Source organism: Artibeus jamaicensis, unplaced genomic scaffold (assembly GCF_021234435.1).
Source record: "Artibeus jamaicensis isolate MK-2021 breed Jamaican fruit bat unplaced genomic scaffold, CSHL_Jam_final contig_548, whole genome shotgun sequence".
Taxonomy (NCBI): Eukaryota; Metazoa; Chordata; class Mammalia; order Chiroptera; family Phyllostomidae; genus Artibeus; species Artibeus jamaicensis.
The window spans coordinates 23187180-23209416 of NW_026521883.1; the positions used below are offsets into that span (position 1 = coordinate 23187180).

The following is a 22237-nucleotide window of genomic DNA, read 5'->3' on the forward strand; positions in this document are numbered from 1 at the left end:
CATGCTCACAGGGGCACGCTGCCTGCCCGCCCGCCTGTCTGCCATGCTGCACAGGGACCCCTTCCCGACGTGGGCGTTGCCCCCATCTGCTCTCTGAGGACGGACGCTCCCAGTGGCCGGATGGTGTTTGCTAAAGACAAAAACCCTTTTGTACAAAGACCCTTTTGTCTTTCCTTACCTTGGCTTTGGTACTTTGTCTTCCGGGACTGCTGTCCAAACAGAATCTGGAGTTTTCTGTTCTTTAAATCGTCCTTTGAACACTTTCTCAATGTCATCCATGCTAAATGCACAGACGGCAGAACCAGGAATGCTACAAAGGGGGGAAACCATCAGAAAACCATCAGGTGGCAACAGGCCTGTTGAAGGGTCCCACAAGCACGGACAGAGTGTCATCTGAGGTGCCCAGGATCGGTTCTCACCTGTTGAGCTGTGTGGTGAACACCCCGACCACGGTGGGGATGCCGTGGATCTGTATTATGTCCGTAATCGACTGCAGGACATCAAAGTAGAAAAACGAATCTCCAGGGACAGAGCAGTTAAGCCGAGCCTTCAGGAATGACGTCCAGTGTTTCTCCAGGACCCGCTGGGAGCCGCCCATGTCATTTTTACATATACGGGCCACACGGGAATAGACAGCCTGCCCGCGGGACAAAGCAGGGCAAGGGGTCATGAGCATGGAGGGGAAGGAAAACCCAAACCTGCTATTTGTGGGAGGGACCCAACACACTATAGCTGGAGCTGGTTCCAAAGAATCTAGCATTCTCGTCTGTAGGGATCTGTGGACTAAGAATGTAAACAAGATCTACCTGCGGGGAAGAGAGGACATTTTCCTGTTCTGCCAAACAAGCTCTCCACAAATGGCCTGGCTGAATGGAAACCATTCCTCCACTTTGGCTTGCACTTCACTTCCCCTGTTGCTAATGAAATGTGCCGTCCTTCAGCCTGGCAGAGCAGTAACTGAAACTCACGTGGGCTTTTACCGAAGCCCTCAAAACTGAACAAAGGCCTCTACTTCCATCCTGCCTTTGACACAGGGGAACAATAAACTATCGATGGACTGCTGAAGAGTTAAAGAAGCATCCCAAGCTCAAGGGTGCCCAGAGAGCACTCTCTTCAGAGACTGGCAAAATGAAATCATCTCCAGGTCCAAGGCCGCTGTTCCCATTCAGGTCACTGCTCAGGTGTGTGTCAGCAATTACTCTCATTAGCTACTGGCCTCTCCGCACGGGGCCCTAAGTGCCGTGAGTGCTGGAGGACACGCAGAGACCATCTCTCTGCCACAGTGGGCTCAATGCCAGGCGGGGCAAGTCCACAGTACAAGCCGGGGGCATATACTTGCCTTGCCTAAGTTATTGTGTTCCACAGCAATTTCTCGGAAGAAGAAATAGACATAGTTTCCATATTCTATGGCATGAAGGAAGTGTGGCTCTGCAAGAAAAATTACAAACAAACTGGTTCTGAAAGGGTAACTGAATCAGTGTACGGCCCTGACTGCTGGGCACGACTGACAGATGTCACAAGGCTACATTCAAGCCAATGAGAACGTCGATGCACCAATGGGTCTGAGGAGTCCTGACAGGGGGGACTTGAAGCTCCAGGGACGGCAGGGTCTTTAATGTCAGTTCACGGGCTATAAACAGCCTACTGGGAACTGAATTATAGCAAAGGCCTGTGTCTCAACAGATTTATTCATTAATCTATTCAACTGGGGAAGGAAACCTCTTACGTTGAGAATTTCTTTAAAACCTTGAGTTCTAGACTCCAAAGAATAAAATGATTCTGCAGATACGATCTAATTGATTCTCACTGTTGACTTTTCAGGATAGGCAGATGAGAGTGGGCAAGGAATGTTGTGTGCATTGAGAGTTTGGCCAATTGGCATACTGAAATGAGATCTCGCTCTCTCTCTCTCTTTGAGGTCATCTAAGCTAATATCCTGGATGAATCTACTTTCTTGCCTTGGCTACAGGTGTCTCCATTCCCTGTCAATGCCTCTGTTTACAACCAAAGCAGCTTATACTTGGTCTACCTAAATAATATAAAGTCATGCTCGGGACCTCTTGATGCCCATGGCTCCTGTTCCCACCTGGCCATCCCACAACACTGCTCTTCAAAGGTACCTTTTATCCATTTGGAGTCATATTTTATTGTACGAAGGGCAGATCCATCACCCATGCTTCGATAAATGACAGCGTCACTGGCCAAGAAGTCAGCCACTGTGGCAGAATAGAGCTTCCCATCTGAAACCAAAGTTATCATTTGAGTGAAAGAATCGTAATCATCCTGCAGTGTGTTGCCCTATGCAGTGTGCTGTGCTGTCTGGAGTGTGTTTGCCTGTCGTCTCTACATATAGAGATAAAGCTGAACCTGATGCCCACCATCCACCTGACAGGTCGGATGCCCACCATCCAGCAACAGATTGGCGCATAACATTACTTATTTTTATAATAGAAGAATCTAAGCATCAAAAAAGGTAAGCAACATATTCAGGGTCACTGGCCTAGCCGACAACAGAACCAAGTGTCAGAATACTGTACTGTAATATGCTTACTTTTAATTCTCTTTTGGAAAAATTTCCATAGCTTTTAGACTTTGAAACACCTATATTGAGGTAGCTACCTTAGTTTTGAGCTTTTATCTTCCTTTAAATTCCTTTTGCACCTTCCATGTCATTAATCATTTATATTCATTACACTCAAAGATCTTACCAGCAAAAAGGGCAACATTGGTTTGTCTGGCATCGAATGGGCATCTTGCCAGGCCACTAATTTCTTCCCCATCATACTCTAAGGTATTCAACTGCAGAAGAAAAATAAATAGCTAGTGTCGCATCTGTTCAATGTACCTGTGTGAAGGCAATACTGTTTTATTTGTACTGAAATTCTACTTGAAGAATTCTGTCTTTATTCTTCCATAGTGTTAGAGATAAAACAATTACTAGGTTATAGTAGAAAGGGTTCAATTTTAACAGCATACCAGTAAAGGAAGAAAAATTAATGAAAAAAACACGTTATATAAAGTATACTTACCCTATAGTATCTACACATGGGATTAAATGCATTGGTACCACATACAAAAACCATCTCATCGTTTCTTGGAACAAAGACTTTAATAAAGTTGTGGCATTCATCCTAAAGAAGGTAATAATGACATTGATATTAGACATTCCATATGCTGACATTGTAGGGTCAAGACCACAGAAAGACACGAATGTGGCAGGCACTTGTCTGTTTTACTCACTTTGTGTTTGCCTTTCATAGCACAGTTTTCTCGATCCTGTTGCCTTGACCGCCATGTCAGCTTCTGCATTAATCAAGCAACACCAAAGTCCAATTTTTAACTATGAAAATTCTGAGAGGGGTGGGGGACATTCTCCAAGTCGTGCGGGAATGCAAATAAATTCGCCAACCACACTCGCTTACCTTGGTTGGTACTACTTCTGTTTTGGGGATTTCATTTAAGTTCACTGTATAAACTTGATCCCTGTTGGAAGCAAGGCAGTAAGTCATACCATGTGAATGCATAAAAATGTTAAGCTGCTTCTTATTTTATTTTTACAGATCTGCTTTTATTGTGTCTTAGAGATCATTTGGATTTTCTCTGTCTCCAGCAAAGTCAACAAAGGGTACTTTTTCATTAGTGAGAAGCTTTTATATATCACTATGGCTAGGGAGCAAAGAAAGCCCTTCTCTCCAGGCATGGGTCAGACCGCTGCTTGTATTAGCATAGGCACACTTCTAATATTTGCTCAAATAATTCCAAGTTAAAAAAAGAAAAAAAAAAGATTATTTCCCCCTGCTGCTTTAGGAATAAAGAGCGATGTACCCTTTCTTGATGGCAGTAATAAAACTGTGCCACTGAAGGGCTTTGCTCTGTGTTTTGTTCCTGGTACACAATGCTGACTCTTCTCTGTGAATATTTTTGGCTACTTGCGATTTTTGATCACAATCACATATTAGTTTTTCATGAACTAGACACATTAATGCAAGCACCACGAGAGAAAAGAATTTTAATCTAATAAACCAATGAGAGGAAAATTACCTGCCAGCAATATAAAGTGTGTCTCGAATTTTCAGCATCAGCTGAAAGTCCAGCCTGTGCTGCGATTCATTGCCTGAAGGGCGTCCTCTAAACACCGGATATTGCCTTGAATCTGCAAGTGAAAATGGGCTAAACCATCAGTCAGGATTATGGAGCTGAAGAATCAATATACAGCATTGATTAACTGTATATACTAGTTGTAGAAGGGTTTTAACCAAATTCCTCTCTTCGGATCTTGAATATAAATGAATAAGAGATGGTAAATGCCAGCAAATGGTCTTTTTCTTTTAACTGAAAATATATAACCTATATGAGGACTGCTTTAGGAAAGCACCCAACAAAATTGTCCCATTTTCTCCAAACACAATTGGGGATAAAGCAATATGTAAAACATTATAAAGACATATATATATAACTCTCTTTCTAAAAACAAATACGCTTAGAGAAATCAAAACCAGAAACTCTCCCTTCTTAGGAAAGGAGGATATTCTTGGGATTACTTACAGTGATAGTCCACCGTGTTGAGGGGCTCGTCGTCTTCAGGAAAGCTGCCCGCCCTCAGCTGGGGGACCGTCAGGAGCAGCGTGTAGGCACAAAGCAGGAAGACCCTCATGGTGGGCCACCGTCAAGTGAGAGCAGCCCCTCCTCAGGAATCCCACTTAGCTACCTAGAAAACAGAAACAGTTGGAAAAGACCTCTGTGCTGTGATGAACCTGTTTTCTTATTTGTAATCAGCTCAGTTTTCACCACCAGCTCTCTCCAATGCCCTGCTCCCACCAGGAGTCCCAGCCATGGTGAAGGAGGTGTCTCTGAAAACACAGGCAAAAGACGACAGCGGGCCAGTCCTGATGAAAGCACCTGCTGGGCATATGGACGTTCTAGGGAAATTTGCGAGAGTTTTTGGGGTAACTAGGTATGTCATCGCAGCAAAATTCCCAGAACCACAAACAGAAATGCTGGCTGCTGACTTGGCAAGAAGAGGGGCGATGTTGGGATTAGAATTTTAATTAAACTCCAATCTGCTTCCCTGCCTCCAGCCCTGAAATACATCCAGTAGAGCTCGCCTCTGCCCCTCACAAAGTGCCCCCAGGCTGCCTAGCAAATATCTGGGGAGCTGAGGGTCCTTTTGCCCTCATCTGATCTTTGCTTAGGGCATTGCCAAATTCCCAGCATTACTCAAGCCTCAGCCCCAAATTCTTAAGTAGAGCAGTTCCCTAAGCTTAGTAATACCAACGTGGAAGCAATGATATGAATGACCTTGAATCAGGGTGAAAGGGAATTAAAAGAAATGAAATGATTTCACGATCAATCAATCAAGCAAAGCAGGGCAGGGATGGAGCAGCACAGCTGCTGCCAGACCACTGGGGACGTCTACACTTTTCCATAAAACCATTTGGACGCAAACCAATACCCTAAGTGCGCCTGTCCTCTTAGCTTTACTGAACTTTAGAGCCACAGGGGGCCTTAGGGACCATCTAGTCCAACCTCCTCGTTTTTCAGATGAGAAAACTAAGGGCTGGAAAAATGAAGGGACTCACTGAATTCCATGAAGCTGGGTAGGCAAAGAGCGGAGTCCAGACTCACATCACCTGAGTCCCCATTCAGGCTCTTTTCATCAAATTAGATGATGGGTTTTTGTCTTCGAAAGTATTGCAGTACAAAATATCTCTCTGGGGTAGTGAATACATTCACCATTTTAATTGAAGCGGTGTTCCACAGGGGTATGCATATGTTAAATTTTATCAAACTGTACATTTACATACGTGTAGTATGTTCTGTCAATATATCAACAAAGCTTACAGCATTAATTGTGTACTATTAAGTGTCAATTTTTAAAAAATCTTTAAATGCTATCCATTTATTAAAAAAATAAATTAGGGCCCTACTGGGCCAGTGGGCTGGGTATTTTCGTGAAACTGTAAATGCTCCATTTTCCCATAACACCACCCCTTCCTCCGCTGAAACATCACCTACAACCACTGTGTGGAACAGTGAAAACATTACGGCTTATTCTCAGTTTCATGCATCTAAACTAAGAACTTTAGGGGAGAGTGTAAGAAACACCTCAAATTCTGGGGGACTCTGGGCACTCCACCAGGTACTTACCATGCTTCTGTTACCTTCTAAATGTTAAACACACAGACACACAGTCACCCACGCAAGGCTTCACCATTTCTCTTTCCCACTATAGTACGAGCCAAGTCTATGTGAGTTTCAGAACCCTAGTTTTACAAAAAAGAGAGAACACTACTGGGATAGAATTTTTCTTCACGAATAAGCAACCCAGCACTAAGTCAGCGGGACCCGGGCAGTGCCCTTCTGTACTCGGGTGAGAGAGTGTGGAGTTGGCTGGCGGTCTGACTCGGAGAGAACTCCGTCACTTACTAACTAGCTCACTGACCCAGCAAGATTCCTTTAATTTCTCTAGCATTAGTTTTTTTAATGTATAATAGGTGGATAATACCACCTTCTCCACATGGTGAAAAAATACTAAATGCCTTGTGCATCCAGATTCTGAGCGAAGTTAGACCTCCTCACCTATCTCCTTCCCACTGGACACCAGGCATGTGACCAAGTGAGCGGAGCAGTCTGAGAAGGGTCTGGGAAAAAGAGGTCGTAACATGTTAAAGGCATTTGGCCAAATTTCTTCTTCCCAAATGAATGGTTATTTTTAAATACTAAGGAGTTATTTTTAAAGTAAATGTTACAACTTGAGCCTTTATCAAAACTGGAAAAACAAGGGAAAAAGAAAAACCAACAATGCTACCATCCTAACGCAGCAACTCTGATGACTTGGTTCTAGTCTTCTCACCGTAGGCACGTATTTTCACTCATTAACAAAATGACCTCTGTCGAACCGTCACTCCCCCTGAAGCAGTATCTTCCTGTCTGGCTTTGCCACAGTGTCTTGCCATTTATAAAGACCCCACAGAGCTGAAGCACTAGGAACATACAGAACGTGGTCCTGAAAACCAAATTCCATTATGACATGAATCCCAAGCTTCATTCTCTGGAAATAAAGTCACTGATGTTTCTGCAGCGTTGTCAGGGGAAAAAATAAGAAACACCAATCGGTCCTGAAAAAAACTTAGAAATAACTGCGTGACAACAAGAAGACAGTTCTGTGCATCTTTGTCCCAGGACAGGTGAGTGAAGAGTTCACACCGTGGGGCAGAGCCTGGCAACAGCAGAGCAGGGAGCGGTCTCACCAGGAACAGTGCCCATCACAGCTGCCTGTGATTCCCGTACTGAGGCCGAGGATGAGCTCACTGCTGACTCACGGGCGAGCACCAAGCTGCTGGCTGGGTGAGCACTTCCTCTAACTCATCCATCTGACATGGCAGAAGGCAATTTCTCCTCAGACCCTGCCCCTGCCAATCTCATCCTCCAAAAATAAAGCCTCGCCACTAATTGCTTCCTTTCCCTGAATACAGCCATTTTTTAAAGAATTACTTTTAGATTTGCCATAGACATTATAAACGGAAGTATTTAATGTAAAATGCGTATCAGTGTAAGGCTGAGTGGGAGAGGGAAGGACCTGGAAATACCTGAAAGAAGGGTACCAGGAAGGAGATTTATTTGCATGTACACCCCTCAGACTATGTAGCTCTTACCGTACCAAGGAAGTATCTCAAAATTCTAGGGCTCAGTAAAATCATGAAAGCAGTTATGCTGAAAGGGGGCCAGTTAAGAGGCAGGGCAAAATGTTGGAAAAAGAGCGTAGTCATGGGGTTAGAATAATCCAGGTTCAAGCTTGCATGTGCCATTTGCATCCTGGCTCTGGGACGTGGTTTAAGTACACCTAACCTCCTTAAGCTTCAGTTTCCTCAAGTGTAAAATAGAAATAATTACATTTTCTACCTTGTAGGCTCTTCTAAGGATTAAAAGAGATAATCTATATAAAATATCTAACATAGAACCTGGTCCACAGTAAGTCTCTAGGAACCTTTTGTGAATATTATCATGACGATTATTGTTACAGCTTTGGGGCAAAAATGCAAACAGGAAAGGAGAAAGGAGAAATGTTTACCCTTTGGTCTTGTACAACTGTTTGCAAAACTGTGTTCGTATGTCATCGTAACAGTGCTGGGGGGATTAAGGCACAGCCTCCTAGATGCAGATGCCTCCGAGGAGGAGGTGGGGCTAGCTTCCTACGTGTAAGATTATAGTAAAGAACAGAACTATATTATTATGTTATTCCTTTCAGCCAGAGAACAGAGATCGCACAGGATATTTTGTCATTTTTGGTATTGTATCAGCTTCTCCCACATATCCCTGATGTTAAAGCCAAATAACAATGAGGAAAGTTCTCAAAAGGAGCGTAGAGCGACCAAGACAGCCAGACTCTGAGTGGCGGGATCCTGGAGAGAAGGGTGGTAGGAGGACAGGGGCCCACACTTGGCACCTGGTTTCACATTATGAGATTTGCCAATTCTTAAATTGTATACAGATGAAAGAGCCGCTATAAAGAAAAGGCAGAAGTTCGGCGGTCTAAGGTTGAGGACCCACCAGGAAGGGGTTCTAGTAAATATCTGAAGGCTCTCATCTGGGTCTCTGACCATCTATTCCCCCCAGGAGAGGAGGGAAACATGAGATAGGCCAAACCTTACAAAATTCCAACTCAATCTCCAGTAAGCTAAGTTCTAGATTGAATAAATGTTACCTCCTCCTAGTCTAGCTACTTGCAGAAAAGACAGAGTGAACCTTCTCTAGACAACAATACCATCATCCACAGACTACAGTTTTTACATAACATAATGTTCAATCAGCATTTACCAGAGATTTTAAGAGTTAAGACTAAGAAAGAAAATAAAGACAACAGAAATAGACCCATGGGTAAATATAAGTTATTTGATATACATTTAAAAATACCTGTATTTATTTTGTTCAAGAAAAAAGATAAGATGGAAGAAAAAAGATAAGATGGAAAAGTTACCAAAGAAATGGAACCTATTTGAAAAGAATTAAATGGAAATTATACAACACAACAACAAAAAAACACAATAACTAAAGCTTCTTAATAGATTTTTTAATCAACATATTTCTTGCAGCTGAAGAAAGGATTTGTCAACTGGAAGATGGGTTATCAGGCAGAAATATGGAGAGCAAAAAAGGTTGGAAAAAACAGGTAAGAGACACACAGGCACTTTGGAAATTTCCAACATACTGGAATCCCTGAGAGTGGAGAGGAGGGAGGGGGAGAGAGGGAAAGAGAGAGAGAGAGAGAGAGGTGGACAGAAGCACTATTTGACAAGATAATGGCTACATCCTATTTCAAAACTAATGAAAGACCACAAGTCATACATTCAAGAAACTCTATGAACTTCTAAATACAAAGAAAAACACACCATAGTCAAGATGCTAAACACAATAACAAAAAAAGTTAAAAGCTGAAAGATATATTACCTTCAAAGGAGAACAATACTGACAGCTGACTTACCAATAGAAACAATGGAATCCAGTAAACCATAGAGTGACATTTTTAAAGTGCTGAAAAGAAATAAATTTCCACCTTAGAATCTATTACCAGTGAATCTATTTTCAACAATGAAGGCAAAATAAAGATGGTTTAGACAAACAAAGACTGAGAAATTTGTTGCTAGCACACCCAAACTAAAAAAATTTTAAAAGGGATTCTTCAAGCGGGAGAATTTACAGAGTTAGTTAATGCAAGTTCTTTTTATGGTTACAGCATAGTAGCCACATTTGAGATTAATGAATCCCAGATAGAAAAATTGGTATATGATCTTTGCCTCCCTGAAAGCCTCATTAATTCAAAGGAAATGAGAATTCAGAAATGGAGTAAGCCGACTTTATCCCCAGGCCCAAGAACCCAGGAAGAGACCTTGCTGCTTGTAAAGCTCCCCCGCTGGCTCTCTGCTGGAGAGGCCGCTTCTCATATTCCATCCACCCCCCGGATCCAAAAGTGGCATCAGTCCTTTCTGCTTCCCAATGATCCTTTGAGTCTCTGGGCTTCTGTGGTCTTAGAAAGAAAAATCTTTGCTTTCCTGAGGCTCCGCCTCTCCTCCTCTCTTTCAGTTGATAACTCTCCAGTAACTTCCTCTGAGAAGGACATTCCGAAGTCTTTAGTAAGCCCAGTGTGTGGTTCCACTCTGGGACTTGTTATCAGCCTTGCTTCTTCACCTCCGAGATCACAACATCAAGCATTACCTGCTTTGCTGCCCATCTTGTTTTTCCAGCCTGCTTGTCTGACCACTTTTGCCACGACTACTTGTCCTTCTTATCAGGACCTTTTGTCCTGCTAACTAACTGCTCCCCCTTTTTCCAATTTAATGGCCTTCCTGAATCTTGACAATTTTACACATCTTACCTGGAACAGTTCATAGTCACTCGTTTTAATAATATAGTTGCCTATACCTTAGGTTCCCTCATCTTTTGTCTCTGTGTCAGCCTTTCTCGCAAAGTTCTTACCCTGGGTGAGTCTGGCTGTTCATCTTCTGCGCCGGTCCCAGTGCAGCTGAGCTCTCGTGAAGACAGCCACACTCTGGGGCAATTTGGCAGTGACATCACAGCACTCTTGATCACCAGCTACAGCTAGTTTTCTAAAACTCTGTTTCTCTATTAGATTTGCTCACTCTCCAAATCAGGAAGTTTACATTTTTTTTTCCGTTTTCCTCAAGGCCCTCATCAGTACTCTCTCCTTACTCCACTGCAGTCTTCCTCCTGCCCTCCGGCTCCCTGCCCCAGCTACTTCACCTAGAAAATAAAAGCTACAGACAGGAACTTCTTCCATACCCACCTCCTGTTACCAACTATATCAATGTATCAGCATCTTCGTCTAGTTTTTCCTCCTTCTCTCCTGTTGTAAGGGCAGATTTCAACCCCCAACTCCTCTCCACATGTTTAACCCAACCCCTTCTGTCTTTCCTGAAGCAGAAAAAAACATCCTTTTCTGTTGTTTTCTCTCTCTAAATATTCTATAACTTTGTATTGATTAAGTACTATACCCCAGCACTTAAATTTGCCAAGTCTCTCTCATCTTAAAAAAAAAAAAACAGGAGTAAAAAAGGCCCAGTCCCCCAGACCCCCCGCGGCCACCACCCATCTCTTCCCCTCCATTCACAAACACTGGAAAACTTTTAGGGCCCACGGTTGTCATTTCCGCACCTCTTACTCATTCTTCCACTTCCTGTTTAGCTCCTCTCTCAATAAGGCCTTTCAGTAAAGTCACTGATGGCGTCCAGGTAACTAAATTAAACAGACCTGTCTCCTGTAATTGCTCAACAGCTCTAGAAACAAATGAGTGTCCACAGCTTTTCAAAAATTCGTCCTTTCCCTGCCTTGTGTCACATTCTCCTGCCCTTTCCCAACCTTTCTGTCTGTCCCCTGCTGGCGTCCCACTCGTTTTCTAGATGGAGTGAGAATTACGATCTTTAGTCCGGTAACTTCATAATCCAATAGCTTCCCACAGCTCTTAGGAGACAGCCCAGATGTCTGAGCCCTGTCTCCCCCTTCAGTCCTCACCTGGGCTTCTAGCACCCGGGCTCTGCATCTGGCTTGGATCGTGTCCTGCCACCTATGTCCACCCAGCTTTTTCTTCTGCTCTCCTCCTGGTGGCCCTCCTTCTCTCCCAGTCTTGGCCTCCTGATTTGTCAGAGCCTAGGGAACCTTCTTCTCACTCCCTTGGGGCAAGCCTTTCTCACAGTTGTCAGTTCTTGAGACAACTGCGAATGAGCAGTGAAGGAAGGAATAATCAAAGGAACCAGTCGGTGCCCTGAATCGCCAAAGCCCTGCTGAATCCCTCAGGGCAAGATTAGCATTCTGGACTCTTGTCAAATTTAGATTTATTTAATGCTGTTAAATCAACAATAACAACAACAAAAGAGGGCAGGAGACCCGCGAGGGTGGACACCCTATTCCCAGGAGGCAGCACTCATTTTTTTTAGCTGAGAGTGCTAGGAACTACAGGAGCGAATGGGGGCACAACCAGACCTGCAGCTAGAGGGGCACCATTCACTCCGCAGTCCCTGAAGCTCCAAGGTGCATCATTCGCACGGTAGTTTGCACGGTACTTGATGGGAATGGCAGACCCTGGAAATACAGGGCTTACAGGTCCACCACCCAACGGCCCCACATGATCCAGTGGAAGAGGAGCCAATGATGGGTTTAGGTAGATTGAAAAAAGAGCCACGAGAAACAAGTTAGTTGCTACTCCTTGGAGCCTACAGAGAGAGGGCTGTAACTGAAGGTCGTCAGGAAAGAGCGGCTGTATTTCCACAGCATTCACATGTGTAAATTCTAGGCAGTGTGTTCTGTGCCAGGCTGTGGATTGTAATCAGTGCACAACATCAGTATTTAATCAGAAGGGTATGGTGCCCAAAGGGGACGATGCACCACCACTACACACACGGGTTTCCAGGAAGCTCCTAAGTGAAGCTGAGGCAAGGGCCCTTCTGAGCAGTGTGCACAGCTGCTTGCACCCAGGCTCCCCAAGGGACTCAACTGCTGAGGTCTCCTGGGACAGCACTGTCTCTCTCGTTTAAGGAATCTCCACTGCCACCCCACCCACCGCTCCTTGGAGCCCCACCCCCACAATCCGCTCCTGCACACAGGCTTGGAGACCGGGTGCCATGAATGACCAATATATCCTCCTCCCTTACTCTGGACCAGGAAGAGGTGGCCGAAAGACCCTTGACTCCGAGATCCTTCCTCCCTCTGGCAGCTTGGGTGCTCAGGAGAGACAGAGGCTCCCGGCCGTGCTATGTTGATGACACCCTATAGTTAATCACATAAAACTTTGCCCCACGGCACTTGAGGAAATGACAGCAGTTCTCTGACTCCCACTCTTTGGGGCAGAAGCCCTGCTGATCAATCAGAATCTGGCAGGATGTGCACGCTGAAGGAGCAGGGAGAGCCACCCTGGGGGCCTGGGACTCAGAACCGGAGGCACATCTCAGGGATCCTTTTGCTCCCACTGACAATGGCAGGGGGAGAGGAAAGGGCCCAGGTACCAGGTCTGGTGTCGTGGGTTGGCTATGTGACCACACACAGGTCACTTCACTTTTCTGGCTTGAGTTTCTTCATGTGATAAAAGGCGGGTAAATTGAAAGTGTAGGAACACCGTTTTCAATCCGAGTCCCTGATCTCCTTCCGACGGCTGGAGGGGAGAATCCTAAGTCCCCGACCTACTCCGGTCAACGTCCTCATGTAATCCCCACTGCTTCTCAGGTTCCCTCTCCTCTGCCTGCCTTCCAGCCGCTCCGGTGGGCCCCAAGCAGATGGTCCGTCCCTGTTCTGGAGGCTGCCTCCATTATCTCCCCGTCTCTCCAACGTCTCCAGCTTCTTTGAGTCCGAGCCCATTGTCTCCATTTTCTCACTTAAAAAATTACTAATCCATGTCAGTCTAACTTCTGCTCTTGCCCATGAACACCTCAATGCCAAAACCAACTCAATCCTCATTTTAAATCTTTCATTTCCCCGAGGAATTTAATCAAGTTGGTCCCTCCATCAGACCTTGAGACTGTCCCCTTGACTTCCACTGTTGTCTTTCTCTAGCTCCTCCCTCGCAGCAGCCCTCCCCAACTCGCCCAAACACACGCACCCTCACACCTGGTTCCTCCTGGCTCTTTTGGGTTTCACCCAACACTACACCCTCCTTCTTCACCACCACCAATAATTGAGGAATCCCAGTTCCCAATGTCCAGCACAGCCCACATCCTTCAGTTTCAGATCCAGCTGTCCAACTCTCTGCTAGATATTTAAACATAAGCAATTTAAATTTGGTATGTGCAGAACTGAATTTAAGATACTTCACCTGGACTTGTCCTCCTGCTCAATTCCCCAGAGAGCGCAGGCTCTGAGCTCAGAGTGCCTGGGTTCAAATTCATGTACCGGCCACTGAGCCTTGCGTATACCTGTTACTTCACTTCTCAAAGACTCGAGTTTTCCTGCCTAATTATAGCACTAATACTATAATTTTTCAATAAATAGTCTGTGTAAAGCATGTAGCCAAATCCTTTGTGCCTGGCAAGGATCCAATAATTACAGACATTATTAATATTCTTGTTGATGCTTTTGATATCCTTATAGTCACGTGAGCCTTAAACCTGGGTGTCATTCTAGATTGCTCCCTTTCCATTGTCCTCTTTCCAAATTATCAGTATGTCCCCTGATTCTTTCTTGCCATTGTCCCAGAGTCCACTCTTACCTGGTTCCTGCTTTCCTAGACTTCTACCTCGTCCTCTACCAAGCCACCAGAGCGACCTTTCCGAAGCACAAATAGTGTCATGTTATTTCCTCCATGGTTCCCAAAGACCTATATGATAAAGCCCAAATTCATTTCCAAGACTTACAAAGTTTTCCATAATCTAAATTTCTTGCCAACTTGTTTCAGCAATCAATGCTTCTCCACCTTAAATCTCAAAGCAGCGTCTTTTGTATACACTATTCCTTTTCAAATGCCCTTCCTGAAAACTGTCTACTCACCAGCTCAAAATGTCCCCGGACATCTTCCCTGTCCCCTTCTTCCTCCTACACCCCAAATCCCTCTTCCTTGGCCACACTGCTCCCCTCAGGATGGCTGATCATACTCTGATACCATGTAAATGCTTCTGTACGGAACTGACCGCCTCCTAGTGATGTTAACGTATTTTCACATTTGCTCTATCAAACTGGGCTGCTTGAGGAAGACAGCACACCTTCCTCGCCCTCTTGGTCTCCAGCACCAGGCACAGGGCCTGGCACCGCACAGGCCCTTAGTCGGTGTTCCCTGGACAGAGGAAGAAAGTGGCACACGTGCCCGGGCTCGGCCGCGGCACAGGCTCCACATGACCCTGACCCCTCTCCGCCACCACCCCGAACACCTGGGCCCCCCAGTGCGCCCCTACAGCACTGGCGTGCGTCCTTGCTGGTCCCCGTCCACGGGCTTCCACGTGCTGCAAAGCCATGAGGCTCTCACAATCAGCAACAGATGCCTCTTTTCACACGACCCGTCATTCACAAAGTGCTCTTTGATGCCAGAGAGAGATGGGCAACGCGGGCCAAAGGAGGAAGTGATTTCTGCCGCCTCCCAGAACAAAGGCAAGTAGACCCACTCCTGAGATTAAAGGGCAGGACATACCGGGCTGGCAGAGAAGGTAGCCTAGTCGGCTCCCTGCGACCCAACAAACAAAAATAAAATAAAAATCAGTTTGCCTAATGGCTGGCTGATGTTGGGGTTTCTGCAATGGGAAACTCTTTTCTTTGGCTGTTAGCCTTTTTTTCCAGCTATAAAGTAAGTAGTGTTAGAGTGTAATATAAGCCAGAAATCCGTATGAATACATTCGTAACTTCTGTTTCTTGCAGCTACATTCTGATGGAAGAGAAAAGAAAGAGAGGTGGCAGCAGATACCACGGAAGGGAGGCCAGGGCAGGCTGCGGAGTCCAGGGTCTGCTGGGTTCTTTAGTACTGCCTTGTTTTTATCACCAACATTTTCCTCAAAGGTAGGGCACTGTGTTTATGTTAATTATACTGTGCATGCATGAGGAAAGCTGTCTATTTAAAGGAGCTTCCTGAAAATGAAAGCAGCTCTTACTGAAGATTTTCACTTTAAGTCTGACTTTTCAATGCTTCTGGACAAATATTAATAATTCAAAGGGAAATTGAACTGTAAAGGAACTGGGCAGGAAGGGACACGAGACAGGATCTAACCTGTCTTCGCCCAATTCTGAGCAAATCTGGACAGGGATCCCAGAATCTGACCTCTGATCAGCACCGTGGTGGCTCTGGGGAGCAACATCCTAGTGGCAACCTGCCTACAAGTTTTTGCCTGTCCACCCTTGCTGAAATCAGGCAACATTTTAAAGCGAAAACACCCCCGAAACAGTCTTCGCTGAAAATGAAAACAACGCAAGAGACTAATGAGCCCTGTCTCTAAGCAGAGGGAATCTGCTTCCAGGCAGATGACACCACACATCAACTTCTCCAGAGATAAAACTGAGGACTTGCTTTGTGAAAATACAAAACATGGGGAACCTTCCACAATCACAAAAGAGAAAACAATAGACGGCAGAAGGTGGCAGAAATGAGCGCAATTATGTGTTGTGTGTTCAGGGAGGGCCGTGAGGCTTTCGAAGGCTAACTAGTAACAAGAGAAGTTACAAGCCTTTTCCTTTGTTGTCTTCTCCACAGAGTGGTCCCAGCGGAGGGGGCGGTGGGGGGAGGACGCTGCCGCCCCTGGACATCCAGGAAAGGAACCATCCCAGACAAAGGGAGGGCCAGGGTTCCAAGGGACGAGTGAAGACGCCAGAGGACTCCGCCTGTCTTTGGAGCATCAGCTTATTCTACCAGATGACCTGCTGGGGCTGCCATATGGCCTGCGGGTGACATTCTGTTCAGGGTAATAGGGCCTGGGTCCATGCCTGGCTCTGCCCTCAGAGCAGGGATCGCAGAAGTAGAGCCTGTTTGCTCTCATTCCACTGACTTGTCCGATGCCACCACGGCGGAGCCACGGCCTTCAGCATCCTCCCCGGTGCCTTTTCAGGTTTTCATAGAACATGACTAATACCCAAGCAAGGAAGGCCTGTGCATGGACCGCTGCTGCTCTTCCTGGGTGAGAGTAAGATAAATTAGGGGACTTAAAAATCCCAGAGTGGTTAAGCCAGCGCAGCACCCAGGTGTCACAAGAGTGCAGTGATCTATGTTTATCATCACCGCCAACGACAACAGGAATTTGCTGTGTATGAAGGCGCTCGTGTCTTCACGTTTTATATTCTGCACATCACCTCACCAGAGGTTCCCAGGTGATGTCATGGTTTAAAACAGTGGATGAAGGGTTCACAGAAGGGTTAAACAATTCTGAGAAAGAAAAATGGTGTTTAAAATTTTTTTCAAGCCAATAATTCCTGGTCCAAGTCCTGTGGTTTTTCGGTTACCAAAAACATGGCCTTTGTATGTGCCCTCTGCATTTGAAAACACAGTTAACAGTTGTTTGTCTATGGCAAACGTGGAGAATGATTACTAATTGTTCCAAAGGCTCTATTACCACTGTCCCTGTTCCCTTACAAAATTCCATTGATTTGCTTTTAAAAACATCCTTTCTGGGTGATGACGACACGGACTCACTACTGTCACAGCTCCCTATGAATGTGTGTGCACACATATATGTACATGTGTCTCACTGATGGCAGTGAGATCCCAAGGGGTCAGGCTCAGCCCCACAGCCCTGGACTAAACACGCAGCTGTAATCACGAGTGAGAACAGGAAACCCAGGGGAGTTTTATAGTAAAGGCTTTCCGAGGGCCCACACTGGGCCTGAATCAGTTCACGGTGACTCACCGGTAGACCTTCGTCTGGGCTCCATATCGGTTACCTGACCTTTCCATACCTCTGGGCCCACAGAGACAAAAAGGGAGTTTAGGTAAATTGTTGTCGAGAGCTGATTTTTCTCAGCTGACTCAACACCCAGAGGGCCTGAGAAACACCGGGCCCTTCCTCCTCTGAGCGGTGGAATCTGCCTGCAGGCCAAGCAGCGCGGCACCTACGTGGTCACAAACACGAACTCCGGAGTCTGAATGCCTGGGTAGGGGTTCCGGCTCTTCCACTTAATTAGCTATGATCCCGCCTTGGATCTGTAATCACAAAGTGGACTTGTGTAGACAAAAATAAAAACTAGGACCCAGAAAACCAGGAGCCCTGGTGGGAGCAGACCACCGCACACGTGTGCGGACTCACCGAATCCCAGAACAAAGCAGCTGCCTCCTCGGCCTTGGCGCGTGCTGCGTCCACCTCCTGGAATGCGCTTCTGGTCCTTTCTTCTTCCCGAACCTGCCCTTGAGCAAGCTGGTGACCTGCCCTGTACCTCGGTTTCCCTGTTGGGGAGAATACTAGCAGCCCCTCAGAGTCGCTGTCGGGATTACTCGAGTTGGGGCATTTCGGGACGGCTGGCCCGGCGCGCACCAGGAACCCTGTTTCTCCTCGCATCAGGGCTGAGGGCGCGGAGGAACTGTTGTGTGGTTCTAGCGCTTCAAACGCCACCTCACCCTCACCTACACTTACTCTTGCCTCCCTTTATGAATCACCCCAGGGAGATGTTAATCTTTTCCCAGACAGTGAACACGCCTGGAGGGAACAATCAGTTAAGATATCTGGATTCTACTCTTACTCAGCTTCTGAGAAGCGGAGAGGCCAAGCGATGGCCATTCGCCTCCTCCAGCGTCAGCTTCCTCACCTACGCAAGGCGAGGTTGAGCTAGAATCTCAGTAACCTCACAGGCCCCCTCCAAGTCGGTAGATTCTACAAGTCTGAGTTTGGTGTCTGGGTCACAAACTGTTCTTTATGAAAAGTAAAATGACTCTCAATTTACACTTCTAAAATTTTCCTATAGCATTGGCATTGGCTAGGATACAGAGTGCACTGTGCTTCTTCTGAAGCCCCAGACAGGAGGCTGCCGGGGTCCTGATCAGTCACCACAAACAGGTTTTGTAGTGCAAACGGGCTGATGCCTCCACAGTGACACCAAAGGAGTCTCCGCCGGCCCTTACAAACACGGATTTGGCATTCGGACAGTGTCCCAGATGGGATGGCCCAGGATGCATTTCTCCCCTCACAAGCACGTGGCCTTGGGAAATGCTGCCTTTAGGAGCTGCCTCTAGCTTCCCTGGACCCAAGGGGTAAAGTGGTGCAGGCCCTCCCGCAGTCAATAGGTCACTTCCAATTTCCTCTTTAAATTCTTCAATATGCTTGTGAGAAGCTCTGGTCGAGTACACCCAGGACCTCCTGATTTCTTAGCCTTCCCAAAAGTACTCTGCAGCTGATAGAACAGGGATTGGTCAATGAGCTTCCACTTTTACATCTTATGCTTTCCAAAGCGAATGTGCCTCACCTGTTCTGGTCTTTAAAGGTTTTGGACAGAAGTTATTATCTCCAGTGAACTTCCTGCCAGCGTCATGAGGACAGAAGTTAGCACCAGGTCTATTCTATTTTTCATCTTTATAAACCACTATGGTTCTGGGTAACCGGTATCTACTGAGGGAATGCTGGCCAGTCAGTCCGTGCATCTCCACTGTACAGAAGAAGAGTTACAGAACTGCCTGAGGTTAGGCTGGTAATGGGGTTTCTGGAACATCTGTCTGCAGGTCCACTGCTCTGTCACCTCAGTGGCTAATCGCAGAGAGGTTCCAAGTGGATTTGTGTGGCAGAAATAAAAACTAGGTTCCACAGTGATCTCACAAAGATGAGGCCCAGGTGGGAGCAGAGGACAGCATTCGGATGACGCTCTGTTCTCTGTACAGATTCTCCTAAGTCCACAACACACCGGCTTCTCCTGCTATTCTGCTGCCTTTGTGTGGGCTGCACCCACCACCTGGAATGCCCTTCTGGCCCTTTCCTCTTCCTCTGCACGGCCAACTCCTAATCAGAAACCACTTCCCACCAGGCTTTTCCCTCTTTTCCTCCTTCTGCCACCAAAATCTGGGCTTATTTTTATCAGCGCACGTACCAAACAATATTACATTTCCTTACTTTGTCGACTTCCTCTCCCCTCCCCAGCCCCACACTGTGAGTTCCTTGAGTGCAGAGACTGTGTCATAAATAAATTCCTTTCATAGTGGTTGGTACACAGGTTTTTAACAATTGTTTGCTGAATGAGTTGTGACATGCAAGCCTGCACCTTATCAAGGGAGAAAAAAGCTGAAAAACCTCCAAAGAGCACTTTTCCCACTGACGGTGAACTGCTAGCGAGGGTCACCCAGGTCCGCAGCAGCGAACATGGACACCCCCCTCACGTGACATTATGCCGCAGCCTGAGGGGAGGGCACTCCTCTGACAGCTGCTGACCTGACCCCAGTAAGACCTGGGCTTCCACTGCGCTTGCAGTCCCTGGGTGGGCACAGGGGACCGCCAGTGCCCCGGTGTGTGCTCTGGCCCGCGCCTGGACCTAGGGTCCCAGACTCTGTCCTAGTCACTGGAAGCATCCCCAGGACGCAGAGGAAAGAGTGCTGCTTGAGGCACACTGACAGGGCTTAATTACCTTTGGAGGGAAAGGTGTGGCTGGCTGTCCTCACTCCACCTACCCTTTTTACAGACTTGTGGCTCCTTGATAAAAGGAAAGGATTCCAAAGTCATGGAAGGCGGAGGGTTTGGGGTCTTTTGTATAAAGGGTACAGGGATAAAGCGGGTTTACAACCAGCGGAAGCAAATCCTTTAAAAGGATCTGGAGAAAAAACACAGAAGCACCTCTGGGTTTTTCCCTCCGCTGTGTTCTACACGGAGCTGGGGAGAGAGGAGCGCCGCCTGCGTACAGTGCGGGCTGCAGCTTCCAGGGCGCCTTCGGAGTGTGGAAACTCCAGGAGAAGCAGCTGTTAACGCGGCTCCGAGGCAGTGGGCCTGGGGCGGGGGGTGGCGCACTGCTTTCCGAGGCATTCTAATCAGAAGTTCCCAGGCCCTGAGCACCATCTCAGGTCAGCTGTTCACACCTTCTCTGCCCACTTGCATTTTCTGCAGCATCCAACCTGCCCAAGGGGCAGGAGGAAACAGAGGCCACTGAGAAGGATTGAAGGGACCCTGCAGTACGGGCATCTGTGGCCCCCCGGGCCCCCGACACACTGTCACCTCTTTCGAGGTGAGATGAGGGAGCATCACTGCTGACTACCTCCCTGTGGTTTTTTTAAAGGACAAGTGAGAAAATGTGAACAAAAATACTTTGTAAATTGTAAAGGTGCTATAGAAGTGTGAAGAAGTCGTATTATTATCAGTGCTTTCTTTAGTCGCAGCTTGGCTCAGCACGGCACACTGAGAGTGCTTATGCTGTGGCCCAAGTAAATGTTAACCTCCCTATTTCCACGGAAGCAGGCACTCTGCAAGTCTCAGCCCCACGCAGCCTCCTGCCCTGGGGTCCCACTGCGCTCTGGACCTGCACCGCCTTCTCAGGCTTCTCCGACTGCCCAGTTCCTAACAGTCCCTGCGGACCCATCTCCAATTTGAGCCCCTTCCCACCTCTCTCTGCGATCTCTCTTCTGCAACACTCCATCCATTTGGAGTACAGGCTTACCAGGGTGGGTAGCACCCACCCGTCGTCCATACTTGTCTTTCTGATTAGACTGTGAGTTCCCGGGAGGGAGAATTGATGCCATATTAGTGGATATAAGCTTATAAGCTTACGTGGCAATGCACAAAATATTTCCTGTGCCCGTTCCACTGAGAGAGCAGTCTGCCTCACAACACACTCTTTCTTGTTTCCATGCGACACACCTGGAGTTACCTGTAACATGCACGTGCTGGAGGCTGGGAAACTGGAGACAGTAATGATCATAACAAGCCATGGTTGAACGCGAAGCAAGTGAGAGGCGCTGTGATAAGCACCCCCTCGGAGGTTGGTGCTATTTTTCCGAATTCGCAAATGAGGAAATAAAGAGGTAATCTGCCTTCAGTCACACAGCTAAGGATCGCGGCGGCTCTAGTGTCTGTGGTCTTAATCACTGCACCAGACAAAGGTAATGCAGAAAAAAAGGAGAAAGAAGGGTTTGTGATTTATTAAGACAGAAATACTGTCCTATGTGTAGCTTGGTTTTATTAGTATTACTTTAAGATACAGACAGCACTATTTCCTCCCAACCCATGACTCCTTCTAGTCTAACTGTATGAGACAAATAAATAAACTTTCTGTGAAACAATAAAACAAGAGAGGAGTTCCATGTGGGGAGTGAGCTGAGGTCCTGCCTCTGCAGGTCTTGGGAGCTGGTTTCTACCTCTTGCCCCCAAGTGTCCCTTTGAAGTGGTCAGAGGCCCCTTCCCTGCCATCTCGGACCCAACATCAAAGCCTTTCAGTTGTTTCCGGGAATGACAGGGCAGGGGCTGCAGCAGCACCCCCCCCCCCCCAAGGCCAGGGAGCTTCCCTGCTCAGGTGCCCTAGTGTGGGAACACAGTGAGGGCGGAAGCATGGGCTCCCGCAGCCCCTCGGCCCTCCCCAGTAGAGAGGGGCTCCCTCCGAAATCCTTCCTCACAGCGATGTGGGGGGGACGCATGTAAAGGAGTCTCCTCCTTTCCAAGCCTTGTCTACTTTCTACCTTCAAGGACCAAAGAGAGACCAGTGAAGGGTGAGGATTTCAGCCACACCCTATAAAATGGCTGAAGAAGCGGTCGTCAATGTGTGAAACCCAAGTAAGGACCCCTAGGAGGATGAGTCATGTCCTCACCAAGCCTGGACCAAAAAACCCTCATGCCATCCAATGAGGAAGCACGGCTTACAAACACCCTGG

General features: G+C 46.9%; 1 protein-coding gene across 7 annotated transcripts in view; it reads right to left on the minus strand.

Annotated features, from left to right (window-relative positions):
• SEMA6D (semaphorin 6D) overlaps positions 1 to 22237 on the minus strand; it is a 55134-nt gene that overhangs the window by 11020 nt on the left and 21877 nt on the right. For all 7 annotated transcript variants that reach the window (XM_053670109.1, XM_053670106.1, XM_053670107.1 and 4 more), the window contains 10 exons: positions 4546 to 4708; positions 4042 to 4153; positions 3423 to 3483; positions 3241 to 3303; positions 3030 to 3131; positions 2709 to 2799; positions 2121 to 2240; positions 1340 to 1428; positions 420 to 637; positions 179 to 310 (listed from right to left, as the gene is read on the minus strand). In XM_053670109.1, the coding sequence (XP_053526084.1) occupies positions 179 to 310; positions 420 to 637; positions 1340 to 1428; positions 2121 to 2240; positions 2709 to 2799; positions 3030 to 3131; positions 3241 to 3303; positions 3423 to 3483; positions 4042 to 4153; positions 4546 to 4654 (1097 nt within the window). In that variant the 5' untranslated portion in view covers positions 4655 to 4708. The remainder of the gene's footprint in view (positions 1 to 178; positions 311 to 419; positions 638 to 1339; positions 1429 to 2120; positions 2241 to 2708; positions 2800 to 3029; positions 3132 to 3240; positions 3304 to 3422; positions 3484 to 4041; positions 4154 to 4545; positions 4709 to 22237) is intronic.